This window comes from Geotrypetes seraphini, chromosome 1, assembly GCF_902459505.1.
Source record: "Geotrypetes seraphini chromosome 1, aGeoSer1.1, whole genome shotgun sequence".
Classification (NCBI taxonomy): domain Eukaryota; kingdom Metazoa; phylum Chordata; class Amphibia; order Gymnophiona; family Dermophiidae; genus Geotrypetes; species Geotrypetes seraphini.
This window is the reverse complement of record NC_047084.1, coordinates 197,125,169-197,144,941: the sequence shown is the minus strand read 5'-3', so window position 1 is coordinate 197,144,941 and position 19,773 is coordinate 197,125,169. Positions and strand designations below refer to the sequence as shown.

General features: G+C 43.8%; 1 protein-coding gene across 3 annotated transcripts in view; it reads left to right on the top strand.

The window, feature by feature from the left end:
- PDLIM3 (PDZ and LIM domain 3) overlaps positions 1-19,773 on the top strand; it is a 110,343-nt gene that overhangs the window by 60,323 nt on the left and 30,247 nt on the right. For 2 of the 3 annotated variants that reach the window (XM_033943706.1, XM_033943719.1), the window contains exons 3-4: positions 3,884-3,968; positions 13,578-13,645. In XM_033943706.1, coding sequence (XP_033799597.1) covers positions 3,884-3,968; positions 13,578-13,645 — 153 coding nt within the window. Of the gene's footprint in view, positions 1-3,883; positions 3,969-12,118; positions 12,307-13,577; positions 13,646-19,773 lie in introns of all 3 variants that reach the window. The other variant, XM_033943714.1, reaches the window with a different exon arrangement.

The following is a 19,773-nucleotide window of genomic DNA, read 5'->3' as shown; positions in this document are numbered from 1 at the left end:
TTGTTTCCTTTCTTTTTTGGTTTTTTCAGTTCGTATATTTTTGACTGGGTTCCCGGTATTACTCTGGCCGCCTGGCCTCGTGGGGCCGCAGCTGTATTTTTTTCTTATGTCCCGGCCTCGTTCTGGGTTTAAATACTGTATTCAGTGCAACCGGGTTATCTCCATCACCGACCCTCATCGTTGGTGTGTGGAGTGCCTGGGTGCAGAGCACCGCGCTGAGTCGTTTCCCCATTGTGCAACTTTGCAACCGCGGGCTCTTTGTAGGAGAGTGGCCAAGATTCTCCAACTCTTTGGCCCCATGGATCCTGCGGGACAGGCCTCGAGCTCGGCCTCGGCGCCCTCGTTGGGTGCCTCGGCCTCGAAGTTTCACATCAACCAATCCATTGTTCTTCCTGTGTTTTTTCCGAAGCCCCATTCTCACCCTGGAGAAATGGCTCTACATTCTCTTGATTGTAAGCGTGCGCTGGCCTTCTACTTGAAGCGCACCGCTTCTCATCGTTCTGCTCCCCAGCTGTTCCTTTCCTTCGATCCCAATCGCTTGGGTCGCTCTGTTTCTAAGCAGACCATTTCTAACTGGTTGGCCGCTTGTATCTCTTTCTGTTACGCTCAGGCTGGTCTCTCCCTGCTGGGTCGAGTCACAGACCACAAGGTCAGAGCGATGGCTTTCCTCCGTTCGACTCCAATTGAGGAAATCTGTAAGGCTGCCATGTGGTCCTCGGTTCATACATTTACCTCGCACTACTGTCTGGATGCTTTCTCTAGGTATGACGGCCATTTTGGCCAGTCTGTTTCGCAAAATCTGTTCTCCTAAATTGCCAACTCTCCCTCCATCCCATTCTGGTTAGCTTGGAGGTCACCCACATGTGAAAATAGGCTGTCTGCTTGTCCTGGGATAAAGCACAGTTACTTACCATAACAGGTGTTACCCAGGGATAGCAGGCAGATAATCTCGCAAGCCACCTACCTCGCCGTGGTTGGCTTCTTTGCTAGCTATCTGAACTGAGGCCACGCTGAGGAGACGCATGCCCTAGGTCGGGCACGCGCGCATGCGCAGGCCAATCGCAAGCTTGAAGGTCTTCAAGCAAGTCTGCTTGCGAAAACGTCCGCTAGGGGGCTCCGTCAGTGACGTCACCCACATGTAGAGAATATCTGCCTGCTGTCCCTGGATAACACCTGTTATGGTAAATAACTGTGCTTTCTTTCCTGTGGTCTAAAAGGTAGGCATGAGGGGGCTGTTTAGGAGACTAAGGAGGGGGATGGGAGGGGCTTTCCTAGACCAAATTATGTGAGACCTGGCAATATTCAGCCATATAACTATTTTATGCTGGCCCCAGCTGGGCACCATAAGCTTTGGCAAACATACCACCTGAAATTAGCATACAAAATTCACTGCTGGTGCCCAGTCATGACCCAGCACTAAATATTGGGGACTAATCTGGCTGGCAACACTAAATATTTTAAGGTTACCATATGGCTCCAGAATAAAGAGGACAGATTGAGAAATCAATAGAAATGAAACCCAGATGTTTTAATCTATCCTCCTTTTTCTGGAGCCATAAGGTAACCATACATACTTTCAGTAATGAAAACATTGCAACAATTGAAGAACCAATTATTGAAGTCAGTTTTTTGTTTAGGTGAGATGGCTAGCATGAATATAGGCTACTTGCCAATTTACTCAGGATGATTTCCCAGTTTTCTTGAAATTGATCAAGTTTTGGCAGTTATACAGAAAACAAGCTCTGTCCTCACTCTGGACTCCTCTTAGTCCCTCTAATTATTTTTTAAACAGTGCACATACGAATCTTACAAGATGTATACTTTAGTTTATTCCTAAAAATGTATTTTTAGGCGCATCATATCAGGGGCTGAGGCCAATATCTCATTCTGTCCTTTGCAGTCTACCTGCATAAGTCAGCTATTTAAGAACTTGGTGCAGATCTTTTACCTGGCAGGTATTGGTAATTTTTTGCAAACGGCTAAGGGCTGTGACCAAGACTTTTTTCAGTAAGTTTTCTAGAATGTGAAATTTACCTTGTAAAGAGGTAGAAGGGAGATTAAATCAAGATGGATATGTAGACGGCTACTTGAACAATCTGCCATGACCCACTAAAGTTTTTTTCTCCTACTTTGGGGTAGGTTTTCAAAAGGTTTAACTACCTAATTTTGTCAACTGAGCTAGATCAACCCCTTTGAAACTGTAGCCCATCAAAGTGCATAAATATAGACACTTGGGGCCTGATTCTATAAATGGCACCTATCTTCTAAGTGCCACTCAGTGCAGTTGTCAATCAAACACTAGGTGCTGTTTACAGAATTGCACCTACCAGCACCCATTTTGACTTGGGCATTACAAGGCGCCCTAATGTTAGGTACCAGTATATTAGGCCAAGTTTTTCCTAGCCTAATTCACTGGTGCCTAATGATGCCTAAGTCATACCATGCCTATTCTCTGCCCCTAACACTCACTTTTGAGGTAGGTGTCGTTTATAGAATTTCCCCCTTAGTGGAATGCAGGGGGGCTTTATTTAGCTACTTAAATAGGGGGCATTCTAAGAGCTATGGTTTGTATTAGGAAAGAGTCCTAAGTGATCCATAAATACAGTATAGAAGGAAATAGATGAGTGTCACATTTATTTCAAATAGAAATTATCTGGATAGTTTCCCCTTGAAATTGTAAGTACAAATCTACATGGTTGGAAGGTACCCATATCTTGTCACTCAATGGCCTATTGAAAATTGTCCTACTGTATATTTTGTTTTGTATTAAATAGAAAATGGTATATGCTAGTAGTTTTCAAATGGATAAATAATTAATATTTACCACTAGGTATAGGTGGATTGTAAATGTGATGAACAAGTGTCACCTGACAATAAGGTGTCCACTTGTAAAAATACATAAAGACTTTCACAACATGGTCTTAGAGACATTTGGAGCATTGAGATTAAGCATCAGATTACTGCATCTCAATGTCCACGACTGTGGTCTTGGAGGTTAAGATGTACAGTCTCAGCATCTATGAGACAAACATGGTTTTTTCTTTTACATAGAGCTTTTTGGACCCCTGTTCGTTTACAAAAACTTGATAGCTCTAAGTCTAATAGATGCTGGCACTGTCATCTTGAGGCGGGAACATTAAATCATCTTTTATTTTATTGTCTATTCATATTATTATTTTGGAAATCAATTTGGCCTCAAATAAATAGGATGTTGGAGAATCCGGTAGCCTTGACATATGATACGATTTTATTTGGCACAGCAATGAGAGCAAAGAGTCAAATTTCTTCAAATAACAAACTTTTATTTATATTAACTAGATTAGCAGTTCAACAAATAACACACAATTGGAAAAACTATGACAGGTTAAATTATAACTTTTGGTGGAATTCAGTATGCCATATATATAAAATGGAGCGTACATTTGCAACACAAAAAGGGTATATGGATAAGTTTAAGAAGATTTGAGGACCATTAACAGACTTTTGCAATGAATGATATAATTTTCCCATAATAAGATATTTGATAAGGGGGGTGGGGGGTGGGTTTATTTTATTCATCATAAAATATAAATAATTTAACATTATATTTTGTTTTATTGTATGCATTTCCCAAAGTAAGGGGAGGGAGGGGGGTTATAATTGAGTAATAGTTGACATACTTATTACTTATTAAGTATTATATGCTGTTTAAAAATTATAGTAAAAAAGTATATAATGAAATGTTATATTTACAGTAAGGTATGAAAGAATGTCAAGTGTATACTTAATGAATTTGTATGAATTTAGATTGTACACTTGTTATATGAAAAATGAATAAAAAACTTAAAACATAAAACATAAAAAAAATACATAAAGAAAACTAAAATATTATTCTGATTCTTAGGCCGGAAACTAAGCTATGGTCTCCTCAAGTATCAGAAGAAGGCAAAGCTCACCCTTTTAAAATCAACTTGGAGGCAGAACAACAGGTATGAACTTGTATCATTAAGGCTTAAGATTTATCATCAAATAAACACATTAGGCAAAACTTGACACAGAATAACTGTGTGGAATTAAAAACCTTACTTCTACAGGAATGCTTTGCATACAGCATGTCAGGACATGTATCTCGATAGCACGATGTACAGCCCATAGGCATATGGTATGACTCGGCCACAGGAAGTTCTGGATAGAAGTTGATTTTGATTAATTGCTGATCAATATAATACTTAAGCAATAGTACTTACTAGAAAGGTGGGGAGTCTTATCTCAGGTAATGCCTTAGCAGGAGGCATTTGTTCTAAATAAGCCAGCTGCAGACTGTAAGAAGCTAGCTCCTTTTCTCTTCTGTAGAAGGCTTCAGTCCTTCCCACCTACCCCCACACACATATCCCAGTGTACAGCTCCTTTTGGTGCACCTTTTTGTTCTAAGAGTCCTATTCTACAAAAAGCATTTTTCAGGTTGGCGAGCGACCAGGTAATTTTTTTGCTATTTTGTTTTACTGTGAGAATTTGGAGAACAGAAAATATAAAATGCTCTGTTTCCTTAGGTGAGTTTCTTTCAGGGCAGGCGTAAGACATAGGTGAACAAGGGACCACTTAGAGCCAAAGGGCCAGATTCTATATAGGACGCCTACATTAGAAACTACTAGGCATCATGATTAAGAAGCCTAACAATGCCTAACTTCGGAATCTGCACTTAGCTTCTTTTTTTAATTGGTGTGATAATTGACCACGCCAGTTTTCAGTCAATTTAAAATAACCAATTAAGAGTTCAGGGCCAAACTCTTAGGATGCCTAGCGATGCCTAAGTGTAACATAGAAGCATAGAAGATGACGGCAGAAAAGGGCTACAGCCCATCAAGTCTGCCCACTCTGCTTACTCACCCCCTGTCTATGCCCTAATGACCCAATTTCCTTATCTTGACCCTCGTAGGGATCCCACATGGGTATCCCATTTATTCTTAAAGTCTGGCACGCTGTCTGTCTCGATCACCTGCACTGGAAGCTTGTTCCAATGATCAACCACTCTCTCTGTGAAGAAATACTTTCTGGTGTCGCCATGAAATTTTCTGCCCCTGAGTTTGAGCGGGTGCCCTCTGGTGGCCGAGGGTCCCTTGAGAAAGAAAATATCATCTTCCACTTCGACACGTCCCGTGAGGTACTTAAATGTTTCGATCATGTCTCCCCTCTCCCTACGTTCCTCGAGAGTGTAGAGCTGCAATTTGTTCAGTCTCTCTTCGTACAAGAGACCCTTGAGCCCCGAGATCATCCTGGTGGCCGTCCGCTGAACCGATTCAATTCTGTGCACATCTTTACTGTAATGTGGCCTCCAGAATTGCACACAGTACTCCAGATGAGGTTTCATCATGGCCCTGTACAACGGCATTATGACTTCAGGCTTTCGGCTGACGAAACTTCTATTGATACAACCTAATATCTGCCTTGCCTTAGATGAAGCCTTCTCCACTTGATTGGCAGTTTTCATGTCTGCACTGATGATTACTCCTAAATCTCGTTCTGCTGAAGTCCTAGTTAAAGTTTCTCCGTTCAAGAAGTACGTCCTGCATGGATTTCCGCTTCCGAGGCGCATGACCTTCCATTTCTTAGCATTGAAGCCTAGCTGCCAGGTTGAGGACCAACTTTCCAATGTAAGCAGGTCCTGCGCCATATAATTCTGTAAACTGCATTCACTTACTATATTACATAGTTTGGTGTCATCAGCGTAGGTGCCACCTGATCTCATTCTGAAAAGTCGGCATTGTTAGGGGCGGAGAATAGGCATGGTTGACTTAGGCATCCAAGTTAGGCACTGGTAAATTAGGCCAAGTAAAGCCTGGCCTAATAAACTGGACACATAGCGACACTAAAGCATGCCTAGGTGCCGCTAGGCAGGATTGTATAAGCGGTGCCTAGTGGTTGATTGACAACCAGCGCCAAGTGGCACCTACAATGTAGCCATGCTGAGTCATCATTTATAGAATCTGGCCCAAAATGTTCAGGAGGAGCTGTCTCAGATGTGTAATAGGTAGATTTTTGCCCTGTAAGTCAGCTGTTAGTAAAAAAGTGGGAAGGAGGAGACCAGAGCTGACTGCTACCTATATAGATCTGTATGTTCTCCCTCCTCTCCCCCCAGCCCATACATTGGCCTCAGTCACCATGAGGATTAGGTGAGCTGTATTTCTTACCATCTGCTTCCTCCTGTGCCAGTCAGTGTTTCTCTGTGGACAAACCTGGAGAACCTTGTTTGTGGAAGTTTTAAAATGTATTTTATGATGGGAGGGTAGGGCACGATGTGCTTCTTTGCCTAGGGCCCATCAAAGTGTAGAACCTGTTCTGGTTTCTTTAGCTGTGCGTTATTGTGTATGAGCCCATTAAATCAGCAACAATTTAACTGTTCAAATATTAACATGCAGCTTTTAGTTCTACTGTTTCCATTTTAAAATTCTCATTGTAGGACTTTAAAAAAAATCATTAAAAGTGCTTTTTTTTTGGATTGGATTTATTATTTTTGATTGACCGAATATCCCTAGTTTATCTCCATCCCCAAATTTGATATCCAATTATTCATGCCCTATCCATCTTCATGTCTATTAGTGTAATAACTGCATGATATTTAGATGAGAAACAGCCCATAATTTAAAATAGTTGGCATGACAAGTAGGAGTTCTGGTAAAGTAAAATATTTTTAATACATTTCAGCATCACATTGCTCTTGCCCCCCTCCTAAAAAAAATAAGTCATTAATTAGATGGTAGATACTGGTTGTTTGACTTTGTCAGTGAATCATTGAAGATAGCTTTTGACCTTGAATGACTGAATCATTCCCAATATGAAGTAATAGCATTAACTCATGTTATAATGCATTCAAGATATTGTAGAAATGAGACAAAGCAATGAAAATAATTGAAAACTGCTGCAAGCTTCCTGTGTCCCCACTCCTACCCATCCCGTCCATGCCTTATTCCTCCTGTTTTCCACAGTGCCACCCTTGGATCTCTCTCTCTCTCTCTCTTTTTTTTAAGCACCCATTGAATGTAATTTAATGCTTCTTTTTAATGTGAGATGACCAAAGCTCCTTCACCAAACAGATCAATTTTTGGTATTCATGTGGTCCTAGAAAACAGCAAGAGTGTCATGATTTCACTAATAAGTGCAGGACTATTTTGTCCTTTCCATTCTGGATTACAGCAACTACTTACTAAAATTAATCATTTTCTAGAGCGCTACCAGATGTAAGCAGCACTGTACAGAGCACAAAGGAGACAGTCCCTGCTCAAGTGAGCTTACAATCTAAGCATTCAAGACAGACAAACAGGGTAGGGGCTACAGTTAGAGGGGCTAGGGTGGTGAGCAGAGTGTCCTCTTTTGCATATGCAGACAGAGGTCATAATGAATGTCCCGATGGTTAAAGCCTGGACACTGAACACACCAATTATGGGGATCAGAGCCTGAAAAGGTCTGATTACATTGAGTATATTACTTGAAGCCACTCAATAGAGGGGAAAAATGGCCGACACAAAATAAAGGCTCGATTAACCTGGGGAACTTGAGTGAAAAGTACAGTATGCCAAAATCAATGCTCCCTCGGGCAGAAAAGGTACATAAGTACATAAGAAGTTTCCAAGTTTATTAAAGAATTTGATAACCTGCCTTTTCAAAATTCAACTCACAAAAGAATGGCAATGAATCTTAGTACTAATGTTTATAGCCCTAGTCACTTCAACATAAATTCCAGTCCAGTAATCAAGACCCAGGCTGAAGTCACATTCACCAATTCTTTAAACTTGCTTATAGGGAAGCCTCAGCCCCACCACTCCACCGCTAAATTAATGTTTCATTGCGGGAAGAATTATGTGAGAACTCATCATTGGCTGCCTGTAGCGTTTTTTATCAAAAGAGTTTTCCATCCAAAATGTATTTTTAATAATAAATATATGGTATTTTAAAGAAACTTATTTAGCTTGTACTTAGCTTGTTTAATCAGCCAACGTCCGGGAGTGGAACCCGACATGCATGTTTCGCACTATAAAAGTGCTGTATCAAGGGTCTCCCAAGAACGCCCGTGTCATCCGACTCCACCAATTTTAAGTGATTCTTCCCGCAATGAAACATTAATTTAGCGGTGGAGTGGTGGGGCTGAGGCTTCCCTATAAGCAAGTTTAAAGAATTGGTGAATGTGACTTCAGCCTGGGTCTTGATTACTGGACTGGAATTTTCAAAATTCAAAGCAGCTTTATATAACAATTAAACAAAAACAAGTCCATATAAAAAGCAATAAAACAAAACATCAAAACAATGGGAACTGACACACCAGACTTACTAAAAACTAACCTTAACAAACTAACACAAGAGGAATGGGAAAGAACTACAATTGATTGGATAGGAAAGAACAATTAAAAGGAAAACCAGAATGTAAGGGAACTGAAAGGTCTAGCCACAATGGCTGGATAAGCTGGAAGGGCTGGACTAATGTTAAGTTAAAACATAAGAATAGCCTTACTGGGTCAGACCAATGGTCCATCAAGCCCAGTAACCTGCCCTCATGGTGGCCAATCCAGGTCACTAGTACCTGGCCAAAACCCAAAGAGTAGCAACATTCCATGCTACCGATCCAGGACAAGCAGTAGCTTCCCCCATGTCTTTCTCAATAACAGACTATGGACTTTTCCTCCAGGTATAAAAGGTCTCGAAGTGTATTCAGAGCTCATTGAATTTCTGGAACAATGCAAGAAACATGTCCCCTCGTTAGCTGAAAAACACAAGAACTGGACTGTTCTGCTGTATGTACTTTCAGCAGATATATAACAGCATATCTATCCCACATAAGAACTGGTCTATCAAGCCCAGTAGCCCGTTCTCAAGGAGGCCAATCCAGGTCCGTAGTACCTGGCCAAAACCCACCATATGCTATCCTGTTAACAGCACATTTAAGAGGAAGAATCAGCAGAGAGCATAGAGAACCCAAAAATTGCCGCTCCTGGGTCAGAACAGTGGTCCATCACGCCCAGCAGTCCGCTCCCGTGGTGGCCCCCAGGACAAAGACCACTGCCCTAACTGAGGCCAGCCCTACCTGTGTATGCTCCAGTTCAGCAGGAACTTGTCTAACTTTGTCTTGAATCCCTGGAGGGTGTTTTCCCCTATAACAGCCTCCAGAAGAGTGTTCCAGTTTTCCACCATTCTCTGGATGAAGAACTTCTTTATGTTTATCCCCTTATGTTTTTGTTTTCATCAGTGGTATGTTTATCCCCTTTTAACTTTAGAGAGTGTCCTCTCAGAGAGGGTGAGCAACCTGTCTTTATCTACTAAGTCTATTCCCTTCAGAATCTTAAATGTTTCTATCATGTCCCCTCTTAGTCTCATCTTTTCAAGGGAGCAGAGACCCAGTTTCTCTAATCTCTCTCTGTACGGCAACTCCTCTAGCCCCTTTACCATTTTAGTCGCTCTTCTCTGGACCCTTTCGAGTAGTACCTGTATGTATGGCGACCAGTGCTGGATGAAGTATTCCAGGTGAGGGTGTACCATGGCCCAGTACAGCGGCATGATAACGTTCTCCGATCTGTTAATGATCCCCTTCTTAATCATTCCTAGCATTCTTTTCGCCACCGCCACACATTGTGCGGACTGCTTCATTGACTTGTCTTCCAATACTCCCAAGTCTCTCTCTCCTGGGGGGTCTCTCCAAGTACTGCCCCAGACATCCTGTATTTGTGTATAAGATTTTTGTTACCGACATGCATCACCTTACACTTATCCACGTTGAACCTCATTTGCCATGTCGCAGCCCATTTCTCGAGCGTGTTTGTCACATTGCAGTTCTTCGCAATCCTCCTGTGTCTTCACTACTCTGGATAACTTTGTATCGTCAGCAAATTTAATCACCTCCCTCGTCGTATGAATTTCCAGATCGTTTATAAATATGTTGAAGAGCACAGGTCCAAGCACCGAACCCTGTGGTACTCCACTTGTGACGCTTTTCTAGTCCGAGTATTGTCCATTTACCCCCACTCTCTGTTTCTTATCCGCCAGCCAGTTTTTAATACACATGAGTACTTCTCCCTTGATTCCATGGCTCGCAATTTTTCAAAGTAGTCATTCATGTGGAACTTTGTCAAACACCTTCTGAAAGTCCAGATATACAATGTCGACGGGGTCACCCTTGTCTTTCTGCCTGTTTACTCCCTCAAAGAAGTGTAGCAATTTTGTCGAGCAAGATCTTCCTTTGCTCAAGCCATGCTGACTGGTCCTCATCAGATTGCGTCCGTCAAGGTGCTCAATGATGCGGTCCTTTATCAGTGCCCTACCATCTTTCCTGGTACAGAGGTCAGACTCACCGGTCTGTAATTTCCCGGATCACCCCTCAAACCTTTCTTGAAGATTGTCGTAACATTCGCCACCTTCCAGTCTTCCGGAATCCTCTCTTTGATCGACAGATTGGCTATTATTTGAAGCAGTTCAGCTATAGTCCCTTTCAGTTCCTTGATTACCCTTGGATAGATGCCATCCGGTCCAGGGGGGTTTATCTTTTTTAAGCCCTTCATTACACCAACTTACTGTTAAACCTGTGTGCCTGCACTATATTTCCAGAACATATGAACATAAGCATCAAGATATTTTGCATCACAATTCAGCTTTATTTGCTGAGTAAACTCTAGCTGCTCCGTAGTAGCCCACAGGATGGAACACTGTTCACTCTTCATGCTCCACAGAAACTAGAGGCTGAGACTGACTGACTAGTTTTGTGTTAGCTTGCTACTCTGCTCATGTTATCCCCATTGATTTATCCTTGCCTTGCAGGTTTTTAATTTCTAGTTTTACTGCTTTTCTTGTCATGTCTTGCTTTTTTAAATTTTTTTAATCTTTAGATTTGACATCTCTCTAAATTATGAAGTACTGAATCTCTCTCCTTTGTGTGGCAGAATTTTGAAGCACAGACCATTCTATTTTGTTAACAAATTTTAAATTGTAGCCCTTTCTGTCCCTGGAATTAAATAAACTCAGCCTGATATTCAGAGCTTCTTATCTGGTTAATACGTGCTGCTGCCTGGATAAAATAGTGCTGACCAGGTCTATACATGGATTTTCAGTGGGCCCAGATAATGCTGGGATAGTCTTATCTTGATAACAACAGGGCAGAGCCTGGGGACAGAGCCTGGATAGAGTCAGGAATTATGAAACCAGTAATATCAGCACCATTATCTGCATAACTTTCTGGATAACTTACGACGGCAACAATTTCTTACCCAGTCACTACACACAACTCTGTTAAAAAGCCTGATGCTACCCATTTATACCTGGATGTTCAGTGCCTGTAAATACTTGAATATCGGTGCTGGATATCCAGGTACAACTTGACTGTAGCAGCCAGTATCTAAATCACTCTGCAGCAGCTTAATGTCAGGCTCATAAGATTTAGCCTTGTTTTTGTCTAGGGAAGTGGTTCTCAACCCTGTCCTAGGGGACCCCCAGCCAGTTGAGTTTTCAAGATATCCCTAATGAATTTGCATATAACTGACCGCTAAAATATGCAATAACTGACCTCTAAAATTTAACTCTGTTAGTACTACTCAATCTGTAACATTTTTTTAATCATTGTAAACGCATAGAACGTCACGGTCCTGTGGTATATAAACTGTTGTTGTTGTTATTATATTTGCATGCCTGTCTCCTCCATTATATGCAAATCTCTCTCATGCATATTCATTAGGGATATCTTGAAAACCCAATTGGCTGAGGGTCCCCTAGGACAGGGTTGAGAACCACTGCTCTAGGGTATTAAAAGCATTTATGTAATTTACAGCTAAGAGTTTGTTGCAGTCATATTTGGTTACTTAATCTAAAGGCCCACCTGCCCATCTTTAGGCACACTCGCGTTGGATCTCCATCTTGGCTGGTCCAGTTCAGGCTAGCTACAGGCAAGCTAGCCAGGATGGAGACCCAAAGTGGGCAAAGGGCTGTGGTTGTGGCTCCCCTTATTAACTCCGCTTATTCTAACAAAATTGAAAGAAACAGTGTCCAAGAACCAGCCTAAAAATGTACCCACATTAACAAATGCTATGTTGTCAGTTTTGCTTGTTACTATCCGCAGCGGTGAGCATTGTCGCTTTGTGTGTTTTTTTTGTCTGCCCGTTATGTACAGGAATTGAAGCCCATTGGTACAACTCACAACAGAAAGGCCCAGCCTTTTGTTGCAGCTGCAAACGTTGATGGCAAAAGGCAGGTAGTGAGTTCTGCTTATAACACCCCCATTGGGCTTTATTCAACTGGCAATATTCAGGATGCACTTCATGGACAGATGCGGGGTCTAGCTCTTAATGAAGACGAAAAGTAAGTACCCAGTTTTCATTTAAACTTTTTCCTGTGCTGATCACGTCTCCATTGTCTGTTTCTATCAAAAGTCTGGCTCTTGCTGTTTTCTTTGTCACTCATTGAAATATTTGGGCAATTCTTGAAAAGGCTCAATAAATGAGGCATTCAGTTCCCTAATGTAGAGGGGTGCTCCATTTGAAAGGAAGCTGAAAGCTCTGGACCCAGGTTTTGTTGGGTAGGTGAGCAGAACAAGTAACCACATGGAAGCCATGGATATCATTTGTATAATGACTTGTCATTCTACCAGTTCTTCCCTCTATCATTTTTCTCTTTAATACCATGCTCTCTCACTTCTCTCCCCTTAGTCCCTCTAATTCCACTACTTAACAGTAATCTTCCCTCTTTCTAATTTGCTATTCTTCCATCACATCCCAAATTTATGATGCAGATAGCCAAGTTTGCACTGCTGACTTCAGAAGGACTAGGGCATTACATTTGCATGAAAGACCCTCTCAGTGCTGTTCAAATATCTTCACTGCCTTCTGTCTTCCCCTTCATCAACCCTTTCCCAATTTGTGTGTTCATCTCTTCACTCAGCCCGCACTAGGTTCTTCTTTTCTCACTCTTTCCGTTCCAGTCCCTCACCACCTTACCATTGCTCTCTCCCTTTCCTCTCTTCCTTTGGGCAGCAGCAGTGCAGAGACAGTATGCAGAATTGTTCCTTTCCACAGCTGCTGCTCCTCCTTCCTTCCCCCTGGCTCTTGCTACGTGTTTAGAAAGGAAATGTGTGTGAACTTGTCTGTGATGCGCTCACCCATCTCGGCACTGACAACAATTTATGGTTTTTATCATTTGGGGGCCAGTAGCATACTGGTGCTTTTCTACCACTTGGTGACTGACTGCTGTTGGATTTGTGGCACTGTAACAGCAGAGATCCCCGTGAGGAAATGGGAGAGAAAGGAGATGGCAGAAGCCAGGGAGGCAGCCACTTCCTGCCGTTAAAAAGTCATGCCACACATTTATCTAACTATTTTGCTGCTGAATGTGTTAAATGCTTCTTTCCTCTCTCCTTAAAGAATGATATAGGGATGCTTTTCCGCAGTTATCTGCGAGGACAGGAACAAATTCTGTTCCCGTGTCATTCGCTACTTGTAATCTTTACAGCAGATTGATAATACTAAACACAAATGGCTTACAACATACCATGTAATGCACAGAGGTGAGATCATGTAACAAGACCATCCTGTTACTGTTGCAGGAACCTATTCTCTGATCCTTTTTCTTTACAGGACACGGAGTACTTTGAACACAAGCATAATATTCGGCCTAAACCTTTCGTGCTCCCAGGCCGAAGCAGGTTATATATTTTAACTGTGTATTGGCAGTATGTGCATGCTTCTTTGTAATTGCTGCTTACAAGTCAAGCACTAATAAGAGGCCAGACTAGTGCAGTTCACATGACTTTTCACCAGTCCTAGCTGTATTTCCAGATTTGCTTTGCTAAATGTCTCAAAGTACATCAAAGGGCATATATGAGATCTATGAAAGAATAACTAAGCAAGGGCTCTGAGTTAGAAGGGATGTCCTCGCTGCTTATTTATCAGAGTTCAAAAGGTTTTTTTATTAAGTTTCCAAAAACACAATACAAAGGAAAACAAACAGAAATATAATTACAAAGTACATGGTCTACGTATACAGAACAAATGACGTTGAAGTCTTGAGACAAGTAAGCAGCTAAGCAAGCATATCAGGAATAATGTAGATTACATCAATAATAGTACAATACAAGCAGGTCATCAACTGCTTATTTATCAGCTGTAGTGTGTGGGAGACTTCTCGAGTGAATGTCGTGTGCCAGCAATACATGGGGGGCTGACTGCATATGCATAGGGGAGGTGCTACTACGTAGAAATTTGACCTGGTACCTGATAGAAAATGACACGGGGACAAATTTGTTCCCATCCCCACAGGAACTCAATTTCTCCATCCCTTCCCTGCGAGTTTTGTTGCAGTCCCTGTCTCTGCCCCATTTCTGTAAGCTCAGCCTTAACTGCACAAACCTCAAACAATTATGATTTTAAAGTGTTTGAGGCTTGTGCAGATGAGAACAGAGCTTGCAGGAATGGGGCCGGGATGGAAAAATGAGTTCCTGCTGGGACGGGAAAAATTTGTCCCTGTATCATTCTCTAGATCAGGGGTTCTCAACCCAGTCCTTGGGGGAGCCCCAAGCCAGTCGTTTTTCAGAATATCTACAATGAATATGCATGAGATGTATCTTGAAAATCAGACTGACTTTGGGTTCCACAAGCAGAGCCAGCATTAGGGGGGGCAAACAGGGCAGCTCAACTGGGCCCCACAGCTTCAGGAGGCCACCACCCTGATCCGAAGCCCCCTCACCTTTTAAAATGCAAAGGGGTCACCACACAGCTCACATCTTTCTCAGTGCTGTACTTGTGCTGCAGTCTGCCAAGAGGAAACAGGAAGTTGCATCAGAGAGGGGCAGACCATGGCAAAGGAACGGTACCGAGGAAGCTGCAGGTGGTCCTAGAGAATCGCTGCCACACTAGTGATCCCTTTCCATTTTAGGTTCAAACAATTTTTATTGATGCAAACACATCAAATACAACACAAGCGCACCCCAAAGGTGCACAGTACAAATAATAATGCATCATATACAATAGTAGAACAAGCATATACAATAAAAGAGTAACATCAACCAAACTCCCTCCCCTTCCTTCTCTACAAAGGGCAAGTGAGATTAATGAGGGTGGAAAGGTACTTCAAAGCCCTGTACTCATGAACCCCAAAAATGTCACACCACCCCTTCCCCCCCACCTGAGCCACTTATCCTATCTTTGACTAATTGCCAGAACCTTCAATACACCCCATTTCCCCTCCTCAACCCCCCCTCTCCTCCTCCCCAATGATGCTCTCCATCCCGCCCCACTAGTACTCACCATTACTCTCCCAACCCAACTAACTAACAAATTAGGACATCCTTCTTAAAACCGCACTGCGACCCATAGGATGTAAGACTTGCAGATAAGGCTCCCATATATTCAAAAACAACATCTTTCATTTCCTAGACCCTCCGGCATCTCGTGCCTCCCAAATGACCAACTGATGCAATTGGTTCCACCAATGCCAATATGCTGGAGGGTCCATTTTAAAAGGCGAGGTGGGCTTCAGAACAGGATGGGGAGCAGGCAAGTTCATCCTGGCCCATGAGGGTCCCTAAAACAGCTGAATTTCAAATGAAGAGAGAGATGCTGGGTGGGAAGGCATTTGGTAGACCTGGAGAGGGGAGGGGGAAGGGAGAGATGATGAATGGGAGGGCATTTGGTGGGTGGGAAAATTGGGGGAGGGGCAAGAAGAGAGGAATTTGTGCTCCAGGTCCCAGCATGTCTAACACCGGCCCTGTCCACAAGGACTTGGTTGAGAAATCCTGTTCCAGAAAGTTCCCTTCCAAACTAGTATTCCTGTGTTAACTTGTAAAGCATTATTGTAAATATCACTGCAACTATGCCCACTTCCCTTTAAAAGGAGAAAGACAAATGAGTGGGTCAGGAAATACCTCAGAATGCCAAGTTAAAAGGCTTTTGACATATCCCTATTGGAAATTAATTTATAGCATGCGAGAGTCCTAGAGTGTCACAAGAAAGTCACTAGTGCAGTGCTGTATAAAGGCAAGGGTTTCAGGATATTCCTTATGGATATGCATGAGAGAGATTTACATATAATGGAGATTCATCTCATGCATATTCATTAGAAATCGTGAAAACCTGACTTTCGCAGAACTTTAAGACTTACACTCCTGCATCTCTGCACTATCTCTTGTCTTTTTCTCCTTCAGGTTGTATATAATCCAGTTGCTGGCAGAGAGCAGGGAATTTGAGGAATTTCTTTTTTAAATATACAAGAGTTCTTCAATTGTTCCTTGTGGCTGCTCTCAGGTAGGGCTGTCCATAGCCAGAAGCAAATCATGGTATTTGCCCTTATGACACTACAGTAGCTATGTTTTTGTATGACAGGGCCAACACTCCTCGAGCTAAATTCTTCAATCTGTGGGGAGGTTGCTGCAACTGAATTGCCCCAGGCCCCTCACTAGGGTCAGCTTTGATCCCTAACCACTTTCCGTAGAGAGGAAAGCATTGGGAGATGTAGACTCTAGAATTTGATACATAGTTCAGCTGCTAATTGGGTTCGCAGGGACAAGTTAAGGCAGGCCTACTTCTATCTTTCATTCTGTTATATGCCTGAACTTATAACTCTGATTTCTTAAAAGAAAGGTAGAGCAGGGCTTCATTCCCTACAAAGTGCAGAGATGCCAAGGATGGCCCATCCCAATGCTGGAGATTGAAGGCCAATGAGTGAGGATTTTCTTGTAGGCCCCAGCTCTGCACTTTCTTCCGCACTCCCCTCCCCACTGGTTCTCTCTAATTTACCTGATCTCCTGTCTAGCACCTCTCTCTCTCCTTGCACCAAATGCAAAACCTCTCTCTTCTCTTCCCTCCCCACTGCCCCACGATGCAGCATCTCTCTCCCCTTTTCATCTCTTGCAAACTGGTATCTGGTTTTCCTTCTTTCCCTTCTGCGTTGCCGGCAGTGTGTCAGCAATAGCTGGCTGCTTCAGCCAATCTGGGGGCATTTCTTTTTTTTTTTTTTTGTAACTCTTTATTTAACCACTGCGTTACAGACACTACAGGTACACCTGCACAGCAAAACCATACAATCATGAATACAGTGTATACATTAGATTCCCCATGTCCCATTCCCAACCCACCCCTCCCCTTTCCCCCCCCAACCCCCCCCTGACCCTCTCAAGTACCCATCTCCCAATAACGTCTAGTTCCCCCCCCCTCACATGTAACATCCAAAAGGAAGAAGTAGCATAACAGAATCCTAATATGCAAGAGATGCAATGGTGGTCCCCCTTCAGGGATGCACCGGCTAAGCATGTAATACAAATTACTCAGAGTTTCCCTCCATCTCTAGGAACCTTCCCCATAGGTCCTCAAACTGTCTCCTCTGGCGGGTGAGTAACGCCGAAAGCCTAAATTTCTCACAAACCCATCCTAATTTCACTCGCATCATCGCTACCGTAGGTATCGTGGGGCTCTTCCAAAGAGACGCCAACACAAGTCTAGCAGCTGTAAAAGCCAGTCTAGCCAGCTTGTCCTGCGTAGCCTCCACTGTCCCGGGTAGTACCCCCAGCAAGGCCGTCTCTGCTCCAAATGGTAATTGACATTGCAAGAGGCCCCCCACATAACGGAACACCTGAGTCCAATAGTCCTCAAGACGAGGACACTCCCACCACATATGAAAGAATGTACCCCTCAGGCCACACCCTCTCCAGCACTCCCCTGTACATGAGGTACCCATCTTTGCAAGCACCACAGGAGTAACATACCATCTCACAAGGAGTTTAAGAGCGTTTTCTACCAATTGCGGAGCCACCGCCACATGGTGTATTCTTAATGCTATTTGTTCCCATTCCTCAATCGTATAGGTGTGCCCTAAGTCTACCTCCCACGCTCTCATATATGTGGTCTTCCGATCCGGGTCGGCAAGCAGTAGGCGATATAATTGTGAGAAGCAGCCCCGCCGCACTGGGTCCCCCAACATTAACTCAAACCTCGAGCACTTATATGCTGTAGGGTCCCCCGCTTTAATGCGCATAATATAATCCTTCACCTGTAGATAGGGGAATACATCACGCTGCTCCAAATGGAAAGAGGCTTGGACTTCAGGAAATCCACGAATTCGCTCCCCCTCCAACAGTTGGCCAAACCATCTCAGCCCACCTCTTTCCCATCTACAAAAAACTCCACCCTCCCTACCCGGAACAAAATCCTCTGCAAACCTAATAGGTAAAAAATGTAGACCCTGCAGCCTACCCACCAGTTTTCTACCCGCCCCCTTCCATACCCGTAGCGTCCATCTTATAAAAGGATTAGCAATAGAAGCAATATCTGTCTCCCTCAAGCCCACCCACGGTAGATATGACAGAGCCGGTATGCCCCTAGGATCTCCCAAGAGACCCTGTTCCACCCGAACCCACAATTTAGCTGGATCCGCATGCCAATCCACAACCGCCCTAAGCTGCGCCGCCCTGTAGTATAGTTCCAGATTGGGTAACCCCAGTCCTCCCTCCTCCTTAAATTTGAACATGGCATATCTCGCCACCCGAGGACGCCTACCCTTCCATATAAATTGCAAAAGGGACCTATGCCACCGCGTAAAGCAAGCTTTAGGGACCTCCACCGGAAGCACTTGAAAGAGATAAAGAAATCTGGGCAGGACCATCATACGTACCACCTCCATTCTACCCATCCAGGAAAGGTACAGAGGGTCCCATCTATCAAGATCCCTTCTCATGGACTCTCCCAAAGGGAGATAATTAAGGCGGAACAGGGTATCCCACTCCACCCCAAGCCATATCCCCAGGTATTTAATAGGGCCCGTCACCCATCGGAATGGTACCCCCTTTTGCAGTTCCAGGGCCTCCGCCACTGGTACCGAAATATTCAAGATCTCCGTTTTAGACAAATTAGCTTTGAAGCCCGAAATCCGCCCATAATCCCGCATCAAATCCCGCAAAGCCAACAGCGACCTCTCCGACCCCTCCACAATGGCCAAGATATCATCCGCAAAAAGGGACAGTTTATGTTCATCCCCCTGCACCTGCACCCCCTTCACAAGCCGAGACAGACGGATGCTTTGAGCCAACGGCTCGATCACCAAAGCAAACAGCAGGGGAGAGAGCGGGCACCCCTGTCTCGTCCCTCGATGTAATTCAAAGGGCTTGGAATAGACCCCATTAACTTTGACACAAGCCATCGGGTTATGATACAACGTAAGAATCCAAGAGATAAATCGCGACCCAAATCCCATCTGATGTAGCACCGCCTCCATAAACGTCCAATCCACCCGGTCGAACGCCTTTTCGGCATCCACCGCAACCGCCACCCAAGGGGCCCCTGATCTACGGGCCTCCCACACCAGGTTCAACACCCGCCTAATACCATCCGCCGCCTGCCGCCCCCCAATGAACCCCACCTGATCCGGGTGGATCAGGTCCGGCATATGAGTCGCCATCCTATCGGCCAGAATTCGAGCCAGGATTTTGGTATCAATTCCCAAGAGAGAGATAGGTCGATAGCTACCACACACAGACAGATCTTTCCCTGGCTTAGGGAGTATCGTAATCCCTGCCAAGCGCATATAGAACGGCAAACGCTCTCCCTCTTTCAGGGAATTAAACAGTCTAGTCAATAAAGGTGCAACCAAGGGTGAAAGTTTCTTATAAAACAGCCCAGTAAACCCGTCGAGTCCGGGTGACTTACCCGGCTTCAAATGTCTAATAACATGCAACACCTCCTCCACTGTAATATCCCCCTCCAGCCCCAGTGCATCCGAGCTAGATAGGGAAGGCAACCCTAAATCCCTCAAATAGGCTTGGCTCTCCACCTCCGAGCCCTTAAG